The sequence below is a fragment of the Nipponia nippon genome, unplaced genomic scaffold, assembly GCF_047370975.1.
Source record: "Nipponia nippon isolate SJK-2023a ecotype South Korea unplaced genomic scaffold, ASM4737097v1 scaffold_8, whole genome shotgun sequence".
NCBI lineage: Eukaryota > Metazoa > Chordata > Aves > Pelecaniformes > Threskiornithidae > Nipponia > Nipponia nippon.
This window is the reverse complement of record NW_028262402.1, coordinates 52,946,237-52,965,319: the sequence shown is the minus strand read 5'-3', so window position 1 is coordinate 52,965,319 and position 19,083 is coordinate 52,946,237. Positions and strand designations below refer to the sequence as shown.

General features: G+C 37.9%; 1 protein-coding gene across 3 annotated transcripts in view; it reads left to right on the top strand.

Moving 5' to 3' along the window:
- MAST4 (microtubule associated serine/threonine kinase family member 4) overlaps positions 1–19,083 on the top strand; it is a 307,392-nt gene that overhangs the window by 74,052 nt on the left and 214,257 nt on the right. For all 3 annotated transcript variants that reach the window (XM_087741356.1, XM_087741355.1, XM_087741354.1), the window contains one exon: positions 6,785–6,906. In XM_087741356.1, the coding sequence (XP_087597482.1) occupies positions 6,785–6,906 (122 nt within the window). The remainder of the gene's footprint in view (positions 1–6,784; positions 6,907–19,083) is intronic.

The following is a 19,083-nucleotide window of genomic DNA, read 5'->3' as shown; positions in this document are numbered from 1 at the left end:
CATCAAAAATTGAAAAATCTGAGTGTAATATGATTTTTTTACAAGGGCTTCTTGTACAGTAACAAAAGAAATTATAATTGAGTCAATTGTAATTACAGGCTTAACTGAATAATGATATGTTTAATGGACAGATTGGTTGAAAGAAAAATTTCACCTCTTGCATCAGACTGAGAAATCTGCATTGTCCATTAACTTCAACCATGTGCAGCTGAGTAATATGCAAAACATGCTAATTTTCTTAAGCAATAAATGAGGCATGGATAAAACAGTAACTCTTTTTTGCCTGCTGGTATTCATCTGAAATTTAAGTAAAGTTTGTTGGTGCAGCCATAGTAAAATAAGGCAAAATATTGAAAAGTTTCCTAATGATGGCTTTAAATCCGTCCACTATTCTTTTACTTTCCAATTACTGCTAATGGGAATTATGGACTTTAATCCCCATCTCCCTCCCGCCCCGATGTGAGAATAGACCCTAAAATCTACAGCCTCCACATAATTTCCTACTGTCTGCTTTATTGCTTCAAATTTAACTCTTGCAGAGTGCCCTAACCTGATGGTAAAATACTGAAGTGGGAGGCTCTTCGCCTTTCACCTGGCAGGTTTCTGACGCTGTAGTGAGGCTTCAGGTATCTGTGGGAGTGAAAGTGATGGTATGTTGCCTCCAGCTTTGGTTTCCACTTCCCGCTGCTCCAGTGCCCAGGCCGTTGGCTTTGCGATGTGCTGGGGCTGCCACTGCTGCTGGGGAGCCGAGGTGGCAGGGGGGTGTCTTCAGTCTTTCCTCCGTTCGCAGTGAGACCTGTCAATGAACTGTTCTGTCTGCTTTTTTGGGAGAAAAGCAGAAAGAGTTGGAAGAGGGAGAAGTACCCAACTGTGTTGCCTTTCAGTGCATTTCTGTGACCCAGAGTGATCTGCAGTAGGGTCCGGTTTTGTCTTCCACCATGGCTTGTTCCTGTTGCTCTGAGGTAACTCATGCTCATAAGGCTCCCCAAAGAGAGGTGCAGAGTGAGCAACCCACTTAAAACTGTGCTTGGTGAATCTGTCTTGACCATCAAGTCAGTTCCTGAGATAAGATCAGTTTTGTGTGGGTTTTTTTTTGGTTTTTGTTTGTTTGTTTTTTTTTTTTTTTTTTTTTTACTTAAAAATAGTGAGAGAGAAGAATCTAGCTTTCTGAATTGTTTTCAAATACTCTGCATTTATGTCATAAAATCCTTACAACTGATTTATCAAAACAAATAAGTGGAATAAGTATTTCTTGGCCCTTGCCTTAAAGATGTCAGGATGGCAGGAGGCTATTTTGAAGGCTGCTATTTCACAGCAGCTAACATGAACACATGGATGCTTGCTTCAGTTCAGTCTGTGGTAGACTGTAATCATGTACACAGCTTCTGCTTTGGACTAATGGTGTCCATAGACACTTCCATTTTAGCAAAGTAGATACCTGTCTTCCATTTACAGTTGTGTAATGGAGAACTGCTTTTAATATGTTCATTAAAAAATATTTCCATCAAAAACTTTAAAGATGCTTCCTCTGTATTTGTCATTACATTTTGACTAATTACAAAACAGACTTTCCAGCAGTGCAATCTACACTGTCCTAAGTACTTTTGTAAAGGCAAAAACTTGTTCAGATGCCAGAAGGTTTTCTCCATCATATGCAATTGTTAAAACATCAGACTGCTGAAGAGTTGAGACAAGTAATTTCTAAATTGTAACTGAAAATGGAAGATTTATAGGTATTAGATTTAAGCTCATTTAGTAATTCTCAGCCATCCCATTGGGATATGGATTTGAGAGGGAGAGAGGAAGGGAGAGTAATACTTTAGCAGTAGGAGAGGTTTTTATAACTAGAATAAAGCAAAGCCCACCTTCTGTGACTGATCTTTGAGGAAGTATATGTGGGTTTTAGTCTCTTTTGGCCTTATACAGTAAGGCATACAACAAGTACGCACACACTGGATGCGACAGAAATAAGAAGTAACAAAGATTCCATTTGGACTTTCCACAAATATCCATTATAAAGGAAGCTAGCTATATGAGGGGCAAGTTCAAGGGGAAGATGGTGCTGAACTCCAGTGATGTATTCCCTATGTCCACCAATGATTATGTAATACCATTAAATAATGCTAAGTTATTACCATTATGTAATCAACTTAAGTCACCTTTCATTGAAATGCGTTCTGATAAACATGCTGGACTAACAAGGATTGCATTCAGATGTGGGAAGAGATGCCACTGGTAGCAAACAGCATTGTGACTTTAGCCTGTCTTGATAGGTTCAGGCACAGGAAGGGGAGCAGAGATGCCAGCAAAGCCTCTGCAGAAGGCATAGGAGGAGGTCAAAAACCATCTTGGGATTGAATGGGACAGCAGCAGGGGACCTGTATCAGTAGATGACTCGTGTATCAATAGCTGATGAAAGTAGTAAGAAAATTACTACCAGTGTGGCCATGGTCTGTTGTTAGATGGAGATTACCGTGGACACTGGCAGTGTTTATGTGCTGTCTATGGGCCAAAATGCCGAATTAAGATGGAAGGGATGAGGGTGGAGTTGAGGTGAATTCTTCTTCTCTGTCCCGCACGAGTCAGTACACTCAAAAAGGAAGGTCAGTGCTTGGAGCATTAAACTTGAAGGCAGAAATGAATGCAGTGTGAAAATCAATAATGCCTTTCAGTTCAAGTTTAATGTGTAATACTGATATTTAAATCACATAATAGCAAAGCAAAGTGTGAATATGTGTAAATTCAAGGAGTTATTAAAGAAAATGTAAAAAGGGGAAAATGCATACAATTATTAATGAAACTGTAGCAGGAAAAAGTGTAGGAGTACTATAGGGGCAAGAAAAAGAAGGAGTGGATAGTCTGAGAGGATTATTGAAATTTTTTTTTTTTTAATATGGAGGAATCCGGGGAGGGTTGCTGACTAACTCATTGTGGGCAGGGACTGTTTTATTGCGTGGTGGTTCAACTCAGTGGCACCCTAATCCCTCAAAGAAAGCAGACTGAGTTTTGGAAGAAATTTTTTTTTCTACAGGAAATGTTGATGTTCCGTTTGCTTTTGGAAATGAAAAAGCCTAACTGCATTCCTGTAAAGCGTGTCCAACTTTTCTTATTTTAAGAAGCACAGTATTAGAAGTACAGTTGCTATTTTCTGGATATTTTGTTGCAGTTGGCAACAAAACTATTGGCATTGCTGTTGGTAACTGCTAATCTCGTGGTAGTATGTCTCTGCATATTCCCAGATGAGAGACTTTTCTGTTACCATCTTTTTGCATAGGCCATGGCTATTTTTGCTTCTATATAAAGCATATTTATTATATGCCATTTCTGTGTTTAAAAGCATATATGGATGTACTATGACAAGAAGAACTGGAGTGCTAGAGAGTCTGCCACGCTTGCCTTAATTTCAGTATGTTGTGAAATCTGGGGTGCCCTCAAGGCTCCTGTTTGGGGTAAGGATGGGAGGAGACATCATTCCAGCATCACACATGCTCACGTTTTCATTGGCAATTTTGATCATGTTGACTGCCTAATTTGCTACTCCACAGGCCTTCCAACGTTATTTTAAATATTTCTAGAAGTTAATCACGCAAGAGAAATAATGGAATATTAAGTGAATTCTTACAGTGCAGACACTGTCCCTGATGCTGAGTTAATCTACTCTGCTTTCTTGTCAGTCAGGCAAAATCTTACGGTTGAAGGAAGCGCTTAGTACAAGGTTTTGTTGTCGTAAAGAGTAAGATTGCCTCTCCTCCAGCTTCTGTACCAAAATATCTTAGACTTTCTTTCAGATGTTTGAGCAAGATAAAAACTGAATGAAATACAGATGCCTGTAAAGGACAAAGAATAAAGGTGGCTATTTGAGATGTTCTGTGTCAGCGTAGCTCTGCACATGGTAAGGTACAGAGTGCTCTACTCTGCTGAGTGACCGACATCAATAGGAATCACAGTATTAGCTCTCCATGTTTTGGGTCTGGCTCCCATTTAAAATAAAAAGTAAGTACATGCATTAATAATAGCACTTGTTTCTCATATGCCTTTCTCCTCCTAGACTTCATTGACTTGTTATTTTAACCTTTTTGGCTTGGGATCCAAACTTAAACAAAACTAGATTAATTTGTGGATGAAATACAGATGATTGCCTTCAATTTATTTTTCTTGGGAAGCTCAGTGGGATTCATCTGAAATGAAAATTAGTGCAGTCTGGGCAAGGCCTAGTGTCTGACAATGGATTTCGACACTAGCTTCAAATCCCTACTTGGAAGTGCATTGGTTAACCAAAGAGTGATGCTCTTCCCCAGTTTTAGAACAAGCTTTATTAAAACAGACCTATTTCTTGCTTGCACTCCTTTGTTCTAAAGATCAGAGGAAAACCCTGTTGCCTTTTAAGTATTGATTCCTGTGATGATAAAATGCACTAAGAGTATGCTACAGTGATCAAGTTGCAAATCATTGAACATAATTTTCCTGGTGGCTTCTAGAGTGAGTTAATACAGGGTTTCTAAGAAGAATTTGTGCAATGTATGTCTACTTGACAAAACAGGCGTTGCCAAAGCATTTTACTGGTGTTACCATCAGTGATATGATGCCTTGTTTGGAGCTATCTTGACTTCGCTGGAATTTTAGGAGCCTTCCTGCAGACTTTCATTATAATATTCATAGTCTGCATTCTAGCCTGAGAGACTTTTGTAATCGGGGACGCAGCATTAGGAAATGTCTGGTTTCACCCCAAGAACCTTGTCTTACCATTGACTCTCAGGAGAGGAGTAAAAAAGCAAGTAAAGAAAATGCATAGACCTCTCTTGATGTAGAAAGCATTAAAGAAATAAAACATACTTGTTTAAATGCAAGGTACGTTTAACTTAGTTTTTTTCCACTCACTTTTTAGTTCTTTTTTTTCTGCCTGGATGAGAAGGAATTAACCTTTTGAGGTGATAGATATAAGCTGTAACTGACTGCATATGTCACTGGCATATTCCAGGATTGACATCCATGGAACATCAAAGATGTGGACATTGCAGTCAATGCCTTAAACATTTTATGTCATCCTTTTAGTTGAGGATAGTGGGAGCCTATGTAAAAAGGTAACCAGAATTTGACAGAAACAGGCAGAGAGAGCAGATGGGAAGTTAATTCAGTTTTTCCAGTTCTGGAAAACGTTATCCCGGATAATTGAGCAAGAAACCACAGCTTTCTTGTACATTTTTCTTCTAGTCTCAGGCAAGCTGTTAGCAAATTGGGTGAAAAATGTCTATGGGTTCTGCTTTACCAGTGTAGCAAAGAACAATAACACATTTTCAAGACTAATTGGGAAGCACTGAAAAGACTATCCTGTGCTGCTGCTTGGGAACTCTCTAGCTCCCAAGACTGTCAGTTTCCAGCAACTCTCTGTGGATCTGCTCTTAAAAATAAGGTTATGAAGCTGAGGCCTTTGGTTTCTGGGCAAACATGTGCCCATCTACCAGGGTGCAAATCCTGTGTCGGTGCTCAGTCCATAGTTCTCTGAGGTGACTAGATCAATGAGGTGGGAATTAGTAATTTCAGGAAACAGACGTTTAGGATGTGTAGTTTGGAAGATGGTTTTCATTTGAGCTGTGCAATCAAAATCTTACATTGTGTTTTTTGAACCTAGATTTGATTAAAAAAAAAACCCAAACCTTTTGCTGCTTTGCATCAGCTTGTTCGTCTTCTAAGAGAAGTCAGTTGCTTAAGTAGTGTGATTGCCTCACTTTTGCGTCATTTTCAGACATAACTAAGAACTTAAGGTGGAGATATTTGCTAAGACCAGTATATAGCCTCTTGTCCTGTTTCTTGACAGTGGCTGAAAGTAAACAAAAAGGAACAGCATCACTACATGCTTGTCCTCTTAATATAATTCCCTGAGTATTCTCCCTGCTGCTGGTTTGCAGCTCAGGGGCTTTCTGCCTAATTAGTACCTGTGGGGAGATGATCCAGACCGAGTGGCAGTGCTTTGATCGGGGCTCTGACCTTCCATTGCACTGGGCCCGAGCTTGCCTGGCCACAGTGAAATGACACTGTTAGGTGGTGAGCACAGCAACCACCAAGGAGGGTTATATCAACTGCTCCCCGAGAGCCTGAGGCGAGCGCTCCTGAGGAATGGCTGGCCTGTGCCTTGGTGATCTCCCCTTACTTGGGATGCTGGGTAAGGATACTTTCTTGGGAATTGAGTGACACCTATTAGGTAGATTATAAGGAATTTTGGAATAGAAGCAGAACAGTCTCCCCTCACAGGGTGGTCTAATTGTTATCCACATAATAAGTGCCTTATTCCAATGAACCTCACTTTGTACCTTGGACTTGGAACCTTATTCCTTCAAGGGGTAGATAGCAGCATATTTTTATTTCATTTTAATTTTATTTTTTAATTTTGGTGTTTATTTTGATTTTTTATTTTAATTTTTTATTTTTTTTTTATTTTTATTTTTGGCTAGCCTTCAGAATTTATGTTTCTTTGGTTCAGACCCACCATTCTGGATGTTTGCATCTGTTGTTGCATTAATTATGTTTCTAGGTAGGAAAAAGGTACAGTTGTGAGAATATTGAAAAAATGAATTTGCCTAAGAGAAGTGTAGCTTCTGGAAGGGTGACATGAAGGGCTAGCAAGTGAATAGTAGGAATTTTGTTTTGATGGAATCCCCCCTGGTCAGGGCTATAGTGAAAGAAACAAATGTTCTACCATGGTAAGAGTGTTATAGTAAACTCTGTCCATTGCATTGCCTTACCTGCAACATCTAATATTTTAACACACTCTTTCTTAACTTGACAGGCAAGTATCTGCTTCCCAATGCAACTGGCCAGCAGCTGTGGCAACCTGCAGAAACCTCTAATCTTGTTCGCATGCGCTACCAAGCACTTGGGCAGTCAGCACCTTCACTTACTGCTAGTTTGGTGAGTAATTTTTTTTCAAAGCTAGGAGTGTACAAAAAAAAAAATCTATTGCATCTCTATATCTGTTGGTGGGGGGATGGGGATCAAACCAGAGTTTATTTCCAGATCAACCTCTCCTCCTTAAGCTGCATTTTTAAAGTACCTAATGCATTCCTGCATACAACATTACTTAATATGTTGAGCACAGCTGAATAACGTTTATGGTAGCAGTAACTCTGAATTGTGTTACCAGATTTTGCATAAAGCCTGAGCTGAATGTTGCATTAATATAGTTGTTTGCATTTAAATGCTTTCTTTCCTAAAAAAAAAAAAAAAAAAAAAAAAAAAAAAAAAAAAAAAAGCATGCTTTTTAAGATAGCAACAGAAGGTAACTGTCCTGTCTCCTGAGCATTCTTTTCTATCAATGTCTTTGTTTCCACTTTCTGCAGGACTCTGTCCTCAGGAGAACATGGGTGTATGAAGCAGGAGCTTAATTAGGTCTTTTGGGTAAAATGATAAGGGAAGAGAAAGGGGAAAGAGATGCCTCATACACTTGAACTTTCAGCTTTTTGTTTTCAAGCATCCATTATGCTGCTTTGTGCTTCTGTATATTAAGATCTTAAGTGTTGAAATGTAATGCAGGACCCCATATACTAGCCTATACTTTTCTTTAAAGAATTACTTCAATGAATATATTTCATGTTGTATAAAAAAGCAGAAAAGTTTTATTAATGTTTTCCCCCCCTGCTGCCTTTTGGCTGGTTATTAAAACTTTGATGATCCATGTCTACTTTCTAGGGTAAACTTGCGTGTTGTTTTTTTTTTTTTTTAACGCAATGTTCAGGTTAAAGAATACTATGATCAGACAATGGTGAACAGGTACCACCATGCCAGTTTTTCATATATTGGTATGTAGATGGCTGGTTTCTCCATGAATCTATCTGAAATAGTATTTCACTTCAAGTGCAATAAATCTGCATTTATAAATGTGATCATGGTTTCTGCTTAGTGATGGTGTTAATTGTATGTGGCTCTTCGGGGCAGATGTGGTTTATTGGACTCCATGCGGATTACAAACACTTGATTCTGTTGGAAGTTCTGTGCTTTGAGCCCTAATATTTTCCAGGAAACTAAGTATCAGCCTATGTATTTTTGTTTTCTCATTTGTTAGGAGAAACAGAGTTCATTGTGAAGGAAGTATTTGGAGTATGTATAGTTGAAATGAAAAGGAAAGTAGATGAATGGTCAGAAATCAATTTAAATTGCATCAAAACTGTACATTTTTCCCTTCTTTTCTGTAGTTGGGAATTAAAAAAAAAATTCTAATGGTCTAAATTAACTAAATTTAAAAAGTGCTGTCTTGCTATTTGATTATCTGTTTCTGTTTGCATAACCGTTAGGTTATCGTGCTACTAGCAACATTGTGCTTTTGTTTTGGTGTAATGCTTAAACTATAGGAAGATTCATCAGCATTTTGACAAAAAGTATTTCAAATGGTCATAAAACAACAGACTAATGAAAAATGCAGTGAGCCATGCTTATTTAAGGGCCTTTCACTCACCACCAATTGAGTTTTATGGCATACTTTTCTGCCACAGACTTCTTCCTTCCAGTCTCTCCACATCTTTTATCTGTACCTGACTGCAGCTTCTTTCATGCTGCTGGAAAAGCAGGCGAGAGCCTTGTATGCAAATCTGAGCAGATTGTGCATGGGGTGGAGATGCAGGTTCCTCAGAAGCATTTATTTCTTATCTGGAACTGCCGATCAGACTTGCCTCCTAAGGAGGTTAATGTTACATTGTCAGGTAGGCAGGGCTCTTCTCAAGCCTCCTCTGACAAGTACTTTGCTGTCAGGCTTCTGGAAGACTCTGGCCTTTGCTTAAAAAGGGGCACAAGTTAGGGGTCACTCCCCCTCCTCCGTTTTTGTTTTTTTTTTTTTTTTTTTATCTTGGTTCCGTGCTTTGACAGAGTTAGTTTGGGAGGCCTATTGTTATGTTCTAGTAGTCGAAGCTTTTAATTATATTTAGAGAGAGTTTCACCTTATGTAGAAGAGATTTGTATGAAGAATTTCTATGTAGCTGTTCACAGTCTGAGTTGAAATGATTTAAATGTGATGTCTCACTCATCTGAAAAATTATTAGCCCATTCTTAGTTCCTCTACTAGGACCGACCATTCTGTCTGGGGTTGATACCCAGCTGATGTGGACCTGAGCAGGGGTACAAAAGACTTACTTTCCCCTTTTTCTGTCAATAATTTGTAAAAGCTTCCCTAGATTGCTTACTGCGTCACAGATGCAAATCCTTTCTGTGGGAAGTTATAGGGGTTTTTTTAAGTGAGTTATGGAATATTGATTAAAAATGGGCTGCAGGTAGTGCTTTAGATTGACTTCAATAGCTATGCATGAATCACTCCTGTAATATAGGCAGTTGGACTATAAATTAAAAATACAGTTTCTGTATAGAACCATATAAATGGGTTAAAAATGTGTATGGGGAAGTCTAATTTTCAGGTGAATGGGCAGTGTATTGGATTTACTGGGGGCTCTTAATTCAGAGGTAGCTAAGTGATCGTCTTGTTACTCTGCTGCTTCTGGCAGGAGCATGTTGAGCCATCCACGACAGACAGATTCTGTGGTGGACACGCAGACGATGGGAGTCTGCAGGGAGTATTAATGTGGACTTAGAAACATTAAGATAATGATACAGAATGTCTTCAACACTAAATAGAAAGATGAAGCTGAGGTGTGGAGCAGTTCTGCTTTTGGATGTTCTCGCAGGTCAAGTGTTGGTCTGGTCAGTTGCTTCCTCTCTATACATGCTCCTGGAGGGCAACTCGGAGTGTGTGTCTCAGTGCTGAGTTTTGTGGGAGCATAGGGAAACTGTGATAAAGCTAGCTGATCTGACTCTCCTTGCCTTGTAGGCTGACAGTCATCTTGCCTGATTTCGGGCATCTATTTCAGGGTAGGATGAATCTGCCCCTGAAAGTGCTTCTTTTCTACTGAAGTGGTTTGGGAGTTAGCTGCCTCATTCAGTGTCCAAAGTTTGGGAGTAATTCTCCTGTCCTCTCCCAGCCCCCCTGCCACTCCTCAAGTGTTTACAAATACCATTACTACTTACTGTTTTGACTTGTCCATTTTTATTACTGCTAGCAGAATTTTGGGAAAATAGTTCAAAAATAAACTGAAATAAAGCCATTTTTGTTAGTATTTCATTGTAATAAGCTGATGTGCTTAAAATTATGATAATGAGTCTGAAACTGTCTGAGCAATTACCATTTTATAGGCAGAAAGATATTTTGTCTCTGAGTGGCATGGATTGAATGAAGTTCCTGATTTTAACTTTTTCAGGATAGCTGCATACATAAGAACAGTAGAAACCTGAACTTAAGGTGCTTTTATGATACATGATGATAAATGTGTAGATGAAAGGAAAAGAATTTGTCGAAATTAATTGAGTTAAAACTTCTGTAGATTTTCTTTGTCTTCACCATGGATTAATATCAAACTCCTGTTCTGTTTTTTTGTGGGTTTTTTCTTGTTTGTGTTTTTGTTTTTGTTTTTTTTAATAAAAAAGTCATGCTCCTTAAAGCAGGAGATTAAGTTTTTCATTTGTTTATCTGTTTGAGATAAATTAAAAAAAACAACCCACAACAAAGACTTCTCACAGTCCAGAGTGCTTTTTAAGACAGCGTATTTCATGACTACTGAATGACAACTTGCTCTTTGAAATATCCACTTAATAAAAATACACTATAAACAAGATCCTCAGATGAAACATGTACATTGTAATACACTTGGCTTTTAAATTCAGTCAAGACTGGTTGTGTAACTTCACCTTTATGGCAAGCACTGAGCATCCATAGAAGGCTGTTCCTTCTGTTGTGGAAGATGAATACTCATGGTATGAAGTAAAGCAAACTCTGAAAGGCATGTTGTTTCTTCTTCAAAACTTGAAAGATGTCAGTGAAATGACTAAATTTTACTTCGTTTAATAATGGAACATCTTTGACTACCTGTAAATAGTATCTAGTAACTTCCCAAAACTGGAAAAAGGGTAAAACTGGCCTGTATGAATGGCTTATGCCCTTTCCTAGTAAGCAGTGAAGGGATGTTTTGTCTAGGTATGACTAAGAAGCATTTGCTACTTTTTAGCATACTGTTTATCTCTTTAGTTTTCAAGATTTACCTCTTGATTTTTTTTTTCCAACTTCCTCTCCGCCCGCACCACCAACTGCCAAAATATTGTAGCCTTTTGGAAGACAACAGAAGACTGAATTTGCAAGCATCTGTACTTTAGTATACTTGCTTTTTATTGCCACTTTATCAGTGTTAATTTGTAAGAATGGTTTTACGGAAGCTGGAGGGTGGTAATTATATAAAGTGCTGTTTTATAAGATGGATTGCTGAAAGGAAACAAAATAAGAAATGTTCAGTGTCTATGAAAAGCAGTTTTACTTCTTCAGAAAGGGCCTTGCCTCCTTTCTTTTAAATAGTATAATACTGAAAATGAGTAAGTGTGTCTTTGTTAAATATGCCATTAACTTCAGCTAAATTGACATAATGTTGACAGTTATTATGAGAACTGTTTCAAAACTAATTATGCTAATTAGAATGTAACTACCAGTAATTGCATGTATTCAAACAGCACACCAACACCCTTTTGTGTGTTTTATTTCCCAGATGCAAGACAGCCATTTATTGCCTGAGAAGCTGCAAAATTATAGCTTAGATAATAAATGATTGCAAATAAATAAACCACATTCTTTAGAAACATTAATTGCTTAGATAAGTGAATGGCAGTATCAATTGTGCTTGGGCAAACCAGATAATTTAAAAAAGGCCTTTATTTAAATGTTTTCTTTTAGAATTGTAGGGAATTTTTCAAATCATTAATTGTCTATATTCAGTTTTATCTAATGAGTCTCAGGTGTAGGTGAATTTATTTTTAAATAAACTTATTAGAGCGCAAGAGGAACCTGCATCTGAAACTTGGGTTGCTTTAGATTTTAGCTCTTCCTGTTGAGGGATTCAGGTCTTCAATGCCTAAGATTCTTGGTTGTGTCTGTGAGCAGCTATTTAATACTTGGCAAGTTAATGAGCATGTACAAGGATGGCACTTGTGAGAAACACAACGAAGATATAATAGAAATTGCCTAAATAGCTTATCTTGGGTCTGTCTCTAAAATCTCCCCCAAATTTTTAGCGAGATTTCAGAAATACTGAGTCTCAAGTGAGGAAGTTATTTGAATGCTAAGCCATTGTATAAATTCAAATGCCAGATTCTTGTTTGACTTAAAATCAGCTCAACATATAAGACTAATCACTGAGAATCTTTTTAAAATGGGAAGTATTTATTCCTATGAAATGTTAAAATTGCCAAGTAATGGTAGCAGGTTTTCCACGCTTCAATTGCTTGTAGCTTTTAAGACTAGAGCATTGTTCTTCCTTGTGTGTTTTATTTCAGTAACTCCTTACCCATGAATATTTATTTGCATTCATATTTCTTTGTCTTTATTTGCCTTCTAATAAATTTTAATTGCAGTTCTAATTCAGTAGTTAGTTCTAATTTAGTAGTAGAGAGAGGGAGATGAGCATCCATCTTCATAAGCACTCCTTTGTACGCAGCAAAAGGCTGGAGTAGACCTGGTCCAGAGCCATGAAACTGTAATACTTTCTGAGAAACCGATGCAAGAAGTTGATGGCTGGGCGCTCTGTTTCACAACTATAGTTATATCTCTATTTGTCTATGTCATTATTTTTAAAATAGTCACCGCACATTGGGGTTTAAAACACATTTGTAGACTCAATTGCTTGACAGAGTTCTAGATGTTTGACTCCTTTCCTAAATTGTCCAATTAAAACTAATAGCTGTATTAATTCTGATGCTTTTCTGGCTCATTCTTGGTGGATGAAATAGAGAAGTGGTGATGGCCAGGGTTAACTCTCCTCCCATAGAGAGCTTTCGATTTCTCAGAATTCAGAACACATCTCATGCTGCAGTGTCATTAGTTAAATAATAATGGGAAAAGTAGGCAAAATAATAATATCTCATAGAAGACTGAGCTAGGTTAAGAAGTCTTGCAAGCATATCCAACATATCTTCCAAACATACCCACTTTGTGGTGAAGTAGGTCTCCTTCCGTCAGCCTCAGTTAGCTTCTGGCTGACAGGATGTATTTCAGTATATTCTAGAACTGAAAGGAGACATTACTCTAAGTACTTTGCACAGTTTATTAGAGCTGAATGTAGGTATAATCTTCTTCTGTATCTTATTAACGGTTCAAAACGAGTAGAGATCAAATGTGTGTAGGAGCTAGCAATACATCCCTGTTTCGCATACGAACACCATGCTTGCGTTTTCCAGGCATCCTATATAATGATCTTCCTCCCTCACAAGAGACTTTCCCCCAACAGTGAAAAGGCTCACTAGGACCAGTTTCTACTTCTAGATAATAAAGAAGCTAGGACTGTTAAAATTATCTTCCTTAGCCTGTGTTGTTAGGTGAGCATGCCTTATTCTTTTAGATTTTAATTTGGTGTGCAGGACCTGCACAGTCGAGATCAGTAAGCTAGGTTAAATGTAGGGCTTCACCCCTAGAACTGAAGCTTCTGACTGTATGTTAGTAGTGACTCTGAATAAGGGCTTATTCTGCTTGTCTGCTGTGATATTTGAGTTCTCTGTGTGCGGTGTTAGTGATGGTTATCTTAAAATGTCACCTAGAATTGTGTTGCCAGTATCGCTTCAAAAGAAAAAAGTGGAAAGTTACGAAAGTGAGGCCATGAACTTTCATGATCATAAAATTAGCCACAAGAAACAAGGGAGTAATGGTGGTTTGGCAATGAACTATACAACTGGAAGAAATTGATGTGTAATCATTTACAGTGTTTGAAGTTTAGATGCCTTTCTGGGAATACAAGCTTTCTCAGCTTGTTGTTGGACTTTACTTAGAGGATAACTGTATAAAATGTTACAATCTGTGATTAACTAGGAATAAGACTCAGGAATATAGTGATGGACTTTTCTGGCCTTAGATCAAAAACTTCTGCAACCCCTTAAAGGATTTATAGGCATGAAAATGGGAGGGGGATAAAGAGGGTAAGAAGGACATGGAGAGCAAGAAGAGAGGCGACTAGAAAAATAACTTTTCCTAAATCCATCCCTGTGCCAGTCATCTATAATGTTGTCTCATGGTTCCCATCACAAAATGCAGAAGAAAACTGACTACTGTGATTCAATTGTCTATCCAGTTAACGTGTTAATTCAAACACTGATTCATCTATAGTTTTTAAAATTTAATGAGAAAATATTTTATAACAAGTTGCAAGGAGGTTCTCCTTTGCTTGAGGAGTGTGTGCTGATGTACAAATCTGCTGTTGATGGTTTGATTTCCACTCTCGGAAGTATGTGATAAAATTTTAAACTAATGTTACTCACAACTCTCACTTTACAATAAATGAGATAAAGTAGGGATGGGCGGAATACCATTATAAATGTAGGAAAATTGTTGTATACACTTCTTCTGGCTGCATTCAGGATCTGAAGGCATAGTAAGAGGTGTTGATAACCTCAAAGTGAGTGCTCCCTGTGTTGCCTAGGTGGGTAGCAGTAGGTTAGGGCATTATATGGAGTTCTTATGGAGCAGTTACAACCTCTGTGACTGTTCTTAGCAGTCTTAGGAATTTGGTACTTATGCATAATTAGGATGAGATGATTAATTGAAAAAAAAAAATGCTGCAGAGGATAAGGTACTGCTCCAGTGATCTGAATTTTAATAGTGGAACTATATATTGTCAAGAAATTTAATCTTGAGCATTGTAGAAATTTTTTTCCTGGTGCTGCTTGAGAGTAATTATCACTGTAGAAGACTTGATTTCTGCTGTGGCAGTTTCAGTTAACAGAAATGCAAATACTGAAACTCTTCGAACTTCCTAGTGAAGTTTGGCCTAAAATGGTAGACTTTGCTTGGAAGCTGATGAGGTGTATTCCTTTCTGCTCATTTTTTTTGCCGTGGGGCAGTATCCTTATATTAAGGGATGACAAGATAGGGCATGTTTTTAAATTAATGAAGTAACATTTTTGTTTTCCTCTCTGTATGTCAACATGTTCTCATGCCTGTGGTACTTGCAAAGTGATTGTAATGTAGCAGAGGATGGAAGCAGACAGCGTGGGAACAATAACTCTCATTCCTCAAGCTGAAGTACTCCCATGATTCTGATTATGGCTATAATTCTCAAAACAAAGAGACTCAAACTGAGTTGAATGACACTGCTGACTTACAGGCACTGGAGCGGGGAGGGGAAATGTAGTTTATCCCCATCTCTCTGGTGGGAATGGAAGTTTCTCCTCTTTGATTTTTCTTAGTTCCAAGCAAGCAAAGGTGTATAGCAAGGATTTTTCTGCTGGCATTTTTCAATTTGAGAACTTACTGCAGAGCCTGCTTTTGTGTTGGATGATGCACTGCTACCTCTAATCTCTTACGTTTCTAGGTTTAAAAGCCAATGCAGTTTTACGGACTTAAAACTTTATGTGGGTTGACTGCCGTGGTTTAGCCTTGGCACATGCTGCTGGGTATTTGTACCTCTGGGTTTTAGTCAGATTTTCTTGTACATGCATGTAGAATCACATGTGTTATTGTAAATTGTGCTTCTGTCCTGTGGAAGCAGGTGGGAATGTGGACTTTAATGTTTTTTACCTTACATTACCTGTTAATATTCCTGCAAGCCCTCCCTTGGGCTGATATAACAGCAATTTAAATTGCTCTGACTTCACTGGTGAGATGCAGTCACCATGTTTGTTCCACTCTTCTGAACTCTGTCACAGTGGACTGATGATTTTTAGTATCAACTCTGTTTTCATCTCTAGATGAAACGTTCTAGAAACGTTCTAGAAAACGTTCTACTTGCCTTTTTCTTTTATCACAATATGCTGTATTGTGGTGCATATATCTACATCTTGTTCCACCATATTTTAGTAAAGCAATAGTACAGTAAGATCATTGCATCTATTAAAAATTTTCTTTCATCATGTTGTGGGGATTAAGAAACCTAGATAAGTGCTCAAGTTGACCTAGTGTCACTTGAGTAAAAGACGTAATAATCAGCAGGAGATTGGTTAACTGCTACTCTCTCATGAATACATTTAACCTCTTGATCATTGCTGAATATCTGGAATTACATGGTGGAGTGGAAGATACTCAGTATGTGGTCGGTTAAATTCAGAAATGATGATTGGCTTTGTGATGCACAGAATAACTCGATAGTAATACACACTTGGCTGATCACGGATTCCTAATTCTCTGTGTTAGGTTATCTATTCAAAAAAGGGTGAAAGTTGCTAGTAAGAAACAAAGTTGAATTATGGGATTGCCTGCTGTAAATAAGGGAGGAAAGAGAGTGAGCTTGACTAAGAAAACTAACCTACAACTAAAGTGGAGTTGGATCTCGGTGTATTTCATTAATTATGTTGCCAGTAAAAGCATATCCTGAACAAACTTCCCTAGCATGATGCTGCTTTTCCAGAAACCTGTAACTGTGAATAAATGGTTTTTGGTATGTTTGTTATATGTGTTCTTCTTATAAAATATGGGACAAATAAAAACTAGTGGTCAGTAGGAGAGCATTCCCTTTTATTCCAAACTTCCATAGTTTGTCTTGCTTGTAATGGATCTTAGGTCCATGTGGAGTCAAGACTTCGGCAAGGTGAACTACTTCTTGAATTAATTTGAATATTGAAATGCTTAACTCCGGCTCTCTAATGAAGGAGGGTGCTCTTGTGAAGAAGAGTGACCATGTAGTGGGAAGTGTTGAATCTTAGAGTGGAACAGCCAAAACATGTTAAGAAGAATTATACATCTTTAAGGGAAAGTACAGTAATGTATTATCTCATTGAGAAAATATTGCAAGTGTTGAGATTAAATGCTTCTAAAAAGGAAAATGGGGCATCAGAATAAAGGAGACTAGATGCATTATTGTTCAGAGTGATTTAAAAATAAAACAAGAACTTAAACCCTTCCAAAGGTTAAAAATTGTGGTTGGAATGCAGCTTGCCTATTACTGTTTTCACGTAAGAACCAAGCGTCTAAGTATCTAGGAGGGATTATTCAGAATGTAATTGCTATTGTTATTGTTTTGCCATGAGAATTTTTAAAGAATTTGCTTCCTTTTCCATATACAGAATCTAAATATTCTGTTGAGCTGATTTGTTAGAAAATACTCAGAGGATTCTTTTTATGTGTTCTCTGAAAACATAGCTAGATACGTGGAACTGCAAAATTTCAGATTTAAAATGGCATAACTCCTGTACATTTGTTGTTTGGCATTCCTTGGGGAAATACTGAGACAAGTAGTTCAGCAACTTTTTAAAAAGGCGGAACATTTTGGCACGTATGTAATTTCTCAGTTCTTGTTGAAGAGAGATCCATGAGAGAAACGGTCTGTACTCATGATGTGCCTGTGCTTTCAGAAATAAATTTCTTTTATGCTATTGTATAATTTTTTTTTTCTTCTGATATTTTCATGACTGATTTACTACTTTTCTAAGTCATCTGAATGGCTAAACCAGAAATGGGTTGGTGCAAGTACGATTTTGTCCGGCAGGTGGCATGAAAACCCAGTGTGTACCTACTCTGTCCATGGAACATACGTCCTTTTCTGATGACTACTCTTGCATGTATAATTAAGACTGTTGGCAAGGTATATGTGCTTTAGTGTGAAAAAACAGTTTATTTTCAAGAACCTTAAGATATACTCAGAAAACCAATAGTATTTTCTTTTTTTAATAAACAATCACAGTCAACTGTACTCCTTTATGCGTAAGAAGTTGTTGCACCCCTACACTGACCTGAGGCTTGCCACTTATGTAGATTTATCAGCTCTAGAAGAAAAGAATGAGAGTTTTGCTAACTAAGGAATCTTGAATTTCTCCCTGCTCGTGATGTGTATTCTGAGTAATATACAGTGGCACAGAAGAATAGTAAAATCTCTCTTAACGCATTGCTGGACCTAGTAACTGGAGTGCTCTCTTGGACATACAGCAAACCAGCCTGGCTTATCTGAACGTGTTTTTATGTAATGTGAAGGGGAACGCAAATTGAATAGCGCTCTATCAATCCATGCAGTGTATATTGCCCAAAAGTCTTTACTTCTGAAATACAAAAGAGATGTAAAAGGAGCAATGTGCTTTGCTCTGTGTGCAGGGGTAGGATTGTAATACTGAAGGGGGATATAGGAGAATACTGCTAAGAGCTCACAATTTTGTTGTCGGGCCAGCAGTGCCTTCTCAGTGCTGTAGCTGGGGACTCATAGGAAGCAGTGCCTTGAAAACATTTGGCTGGTGAAGCGTGTCTGTTTTGTTTTCCTGAGGGATACTGGTTATCATGTTGAGCCCTGAAAGGGAGCTGTTGGTTTCACATGGAGCATTTATTCCATACTTTTTCTAAGCCCTTAAAAGGGATATTAGGCAAATGTGTACAGGGGCATAAATGGCTATGTAGATGAAATGCTGTAACTTTTACACTTTGAATATTAAAATGTGTATTGTTTACAGTGTCTAAAATGGTATATGAATTATTATGCCTTATTAGTAGTTACTGACAATGTTATGGATTTTACTTGATTCTGTTAAATGAATTAGTTTCTCAGAATTGCAATGTATGTTAATAACTATTAATGAATTGTCTTTATCAATCTCATAATTTTAAACAAGGCGCTTTTAGCACCTAACACTCTAAACTGGGAGAATTGCTTTCCCTGTTTCCTGAAGTAATGTGCAAGTTCATATGATATCATGGCATAGCTTCTATGGGTAAATGAAATCTTGGAAAATAAATCATGAGGACCAAGTGGTGGATTTTCATTACCCTGTTCAGATAGTTTGTGATAAAGCTGGCTGTGCTGGTTTTAGCTGGGATAGAGTAAATTTTCTTCATAGTAGCTAGTATGGGGCTATGTTTTGGATTTGTGCTGATAACACAGGAATGTTTCTGTTATTGCTGAGCAGTGCTTACACAGAGTCAAGGCCTTTCCTGCTTCTCACCCCACCCCACCAGCAAGGAGGCTGGGGGTGCACAAGAAGCTGTGCAATATGTGTAGCTGTGCCACAATCAGGGCGATATTATTTGTACATATTATTAAACATGCAAAAAACTTCCTGAAGAATATTGCCCAAATGTAGAAAGTCGTCTGGATCTCAAATTTTCCT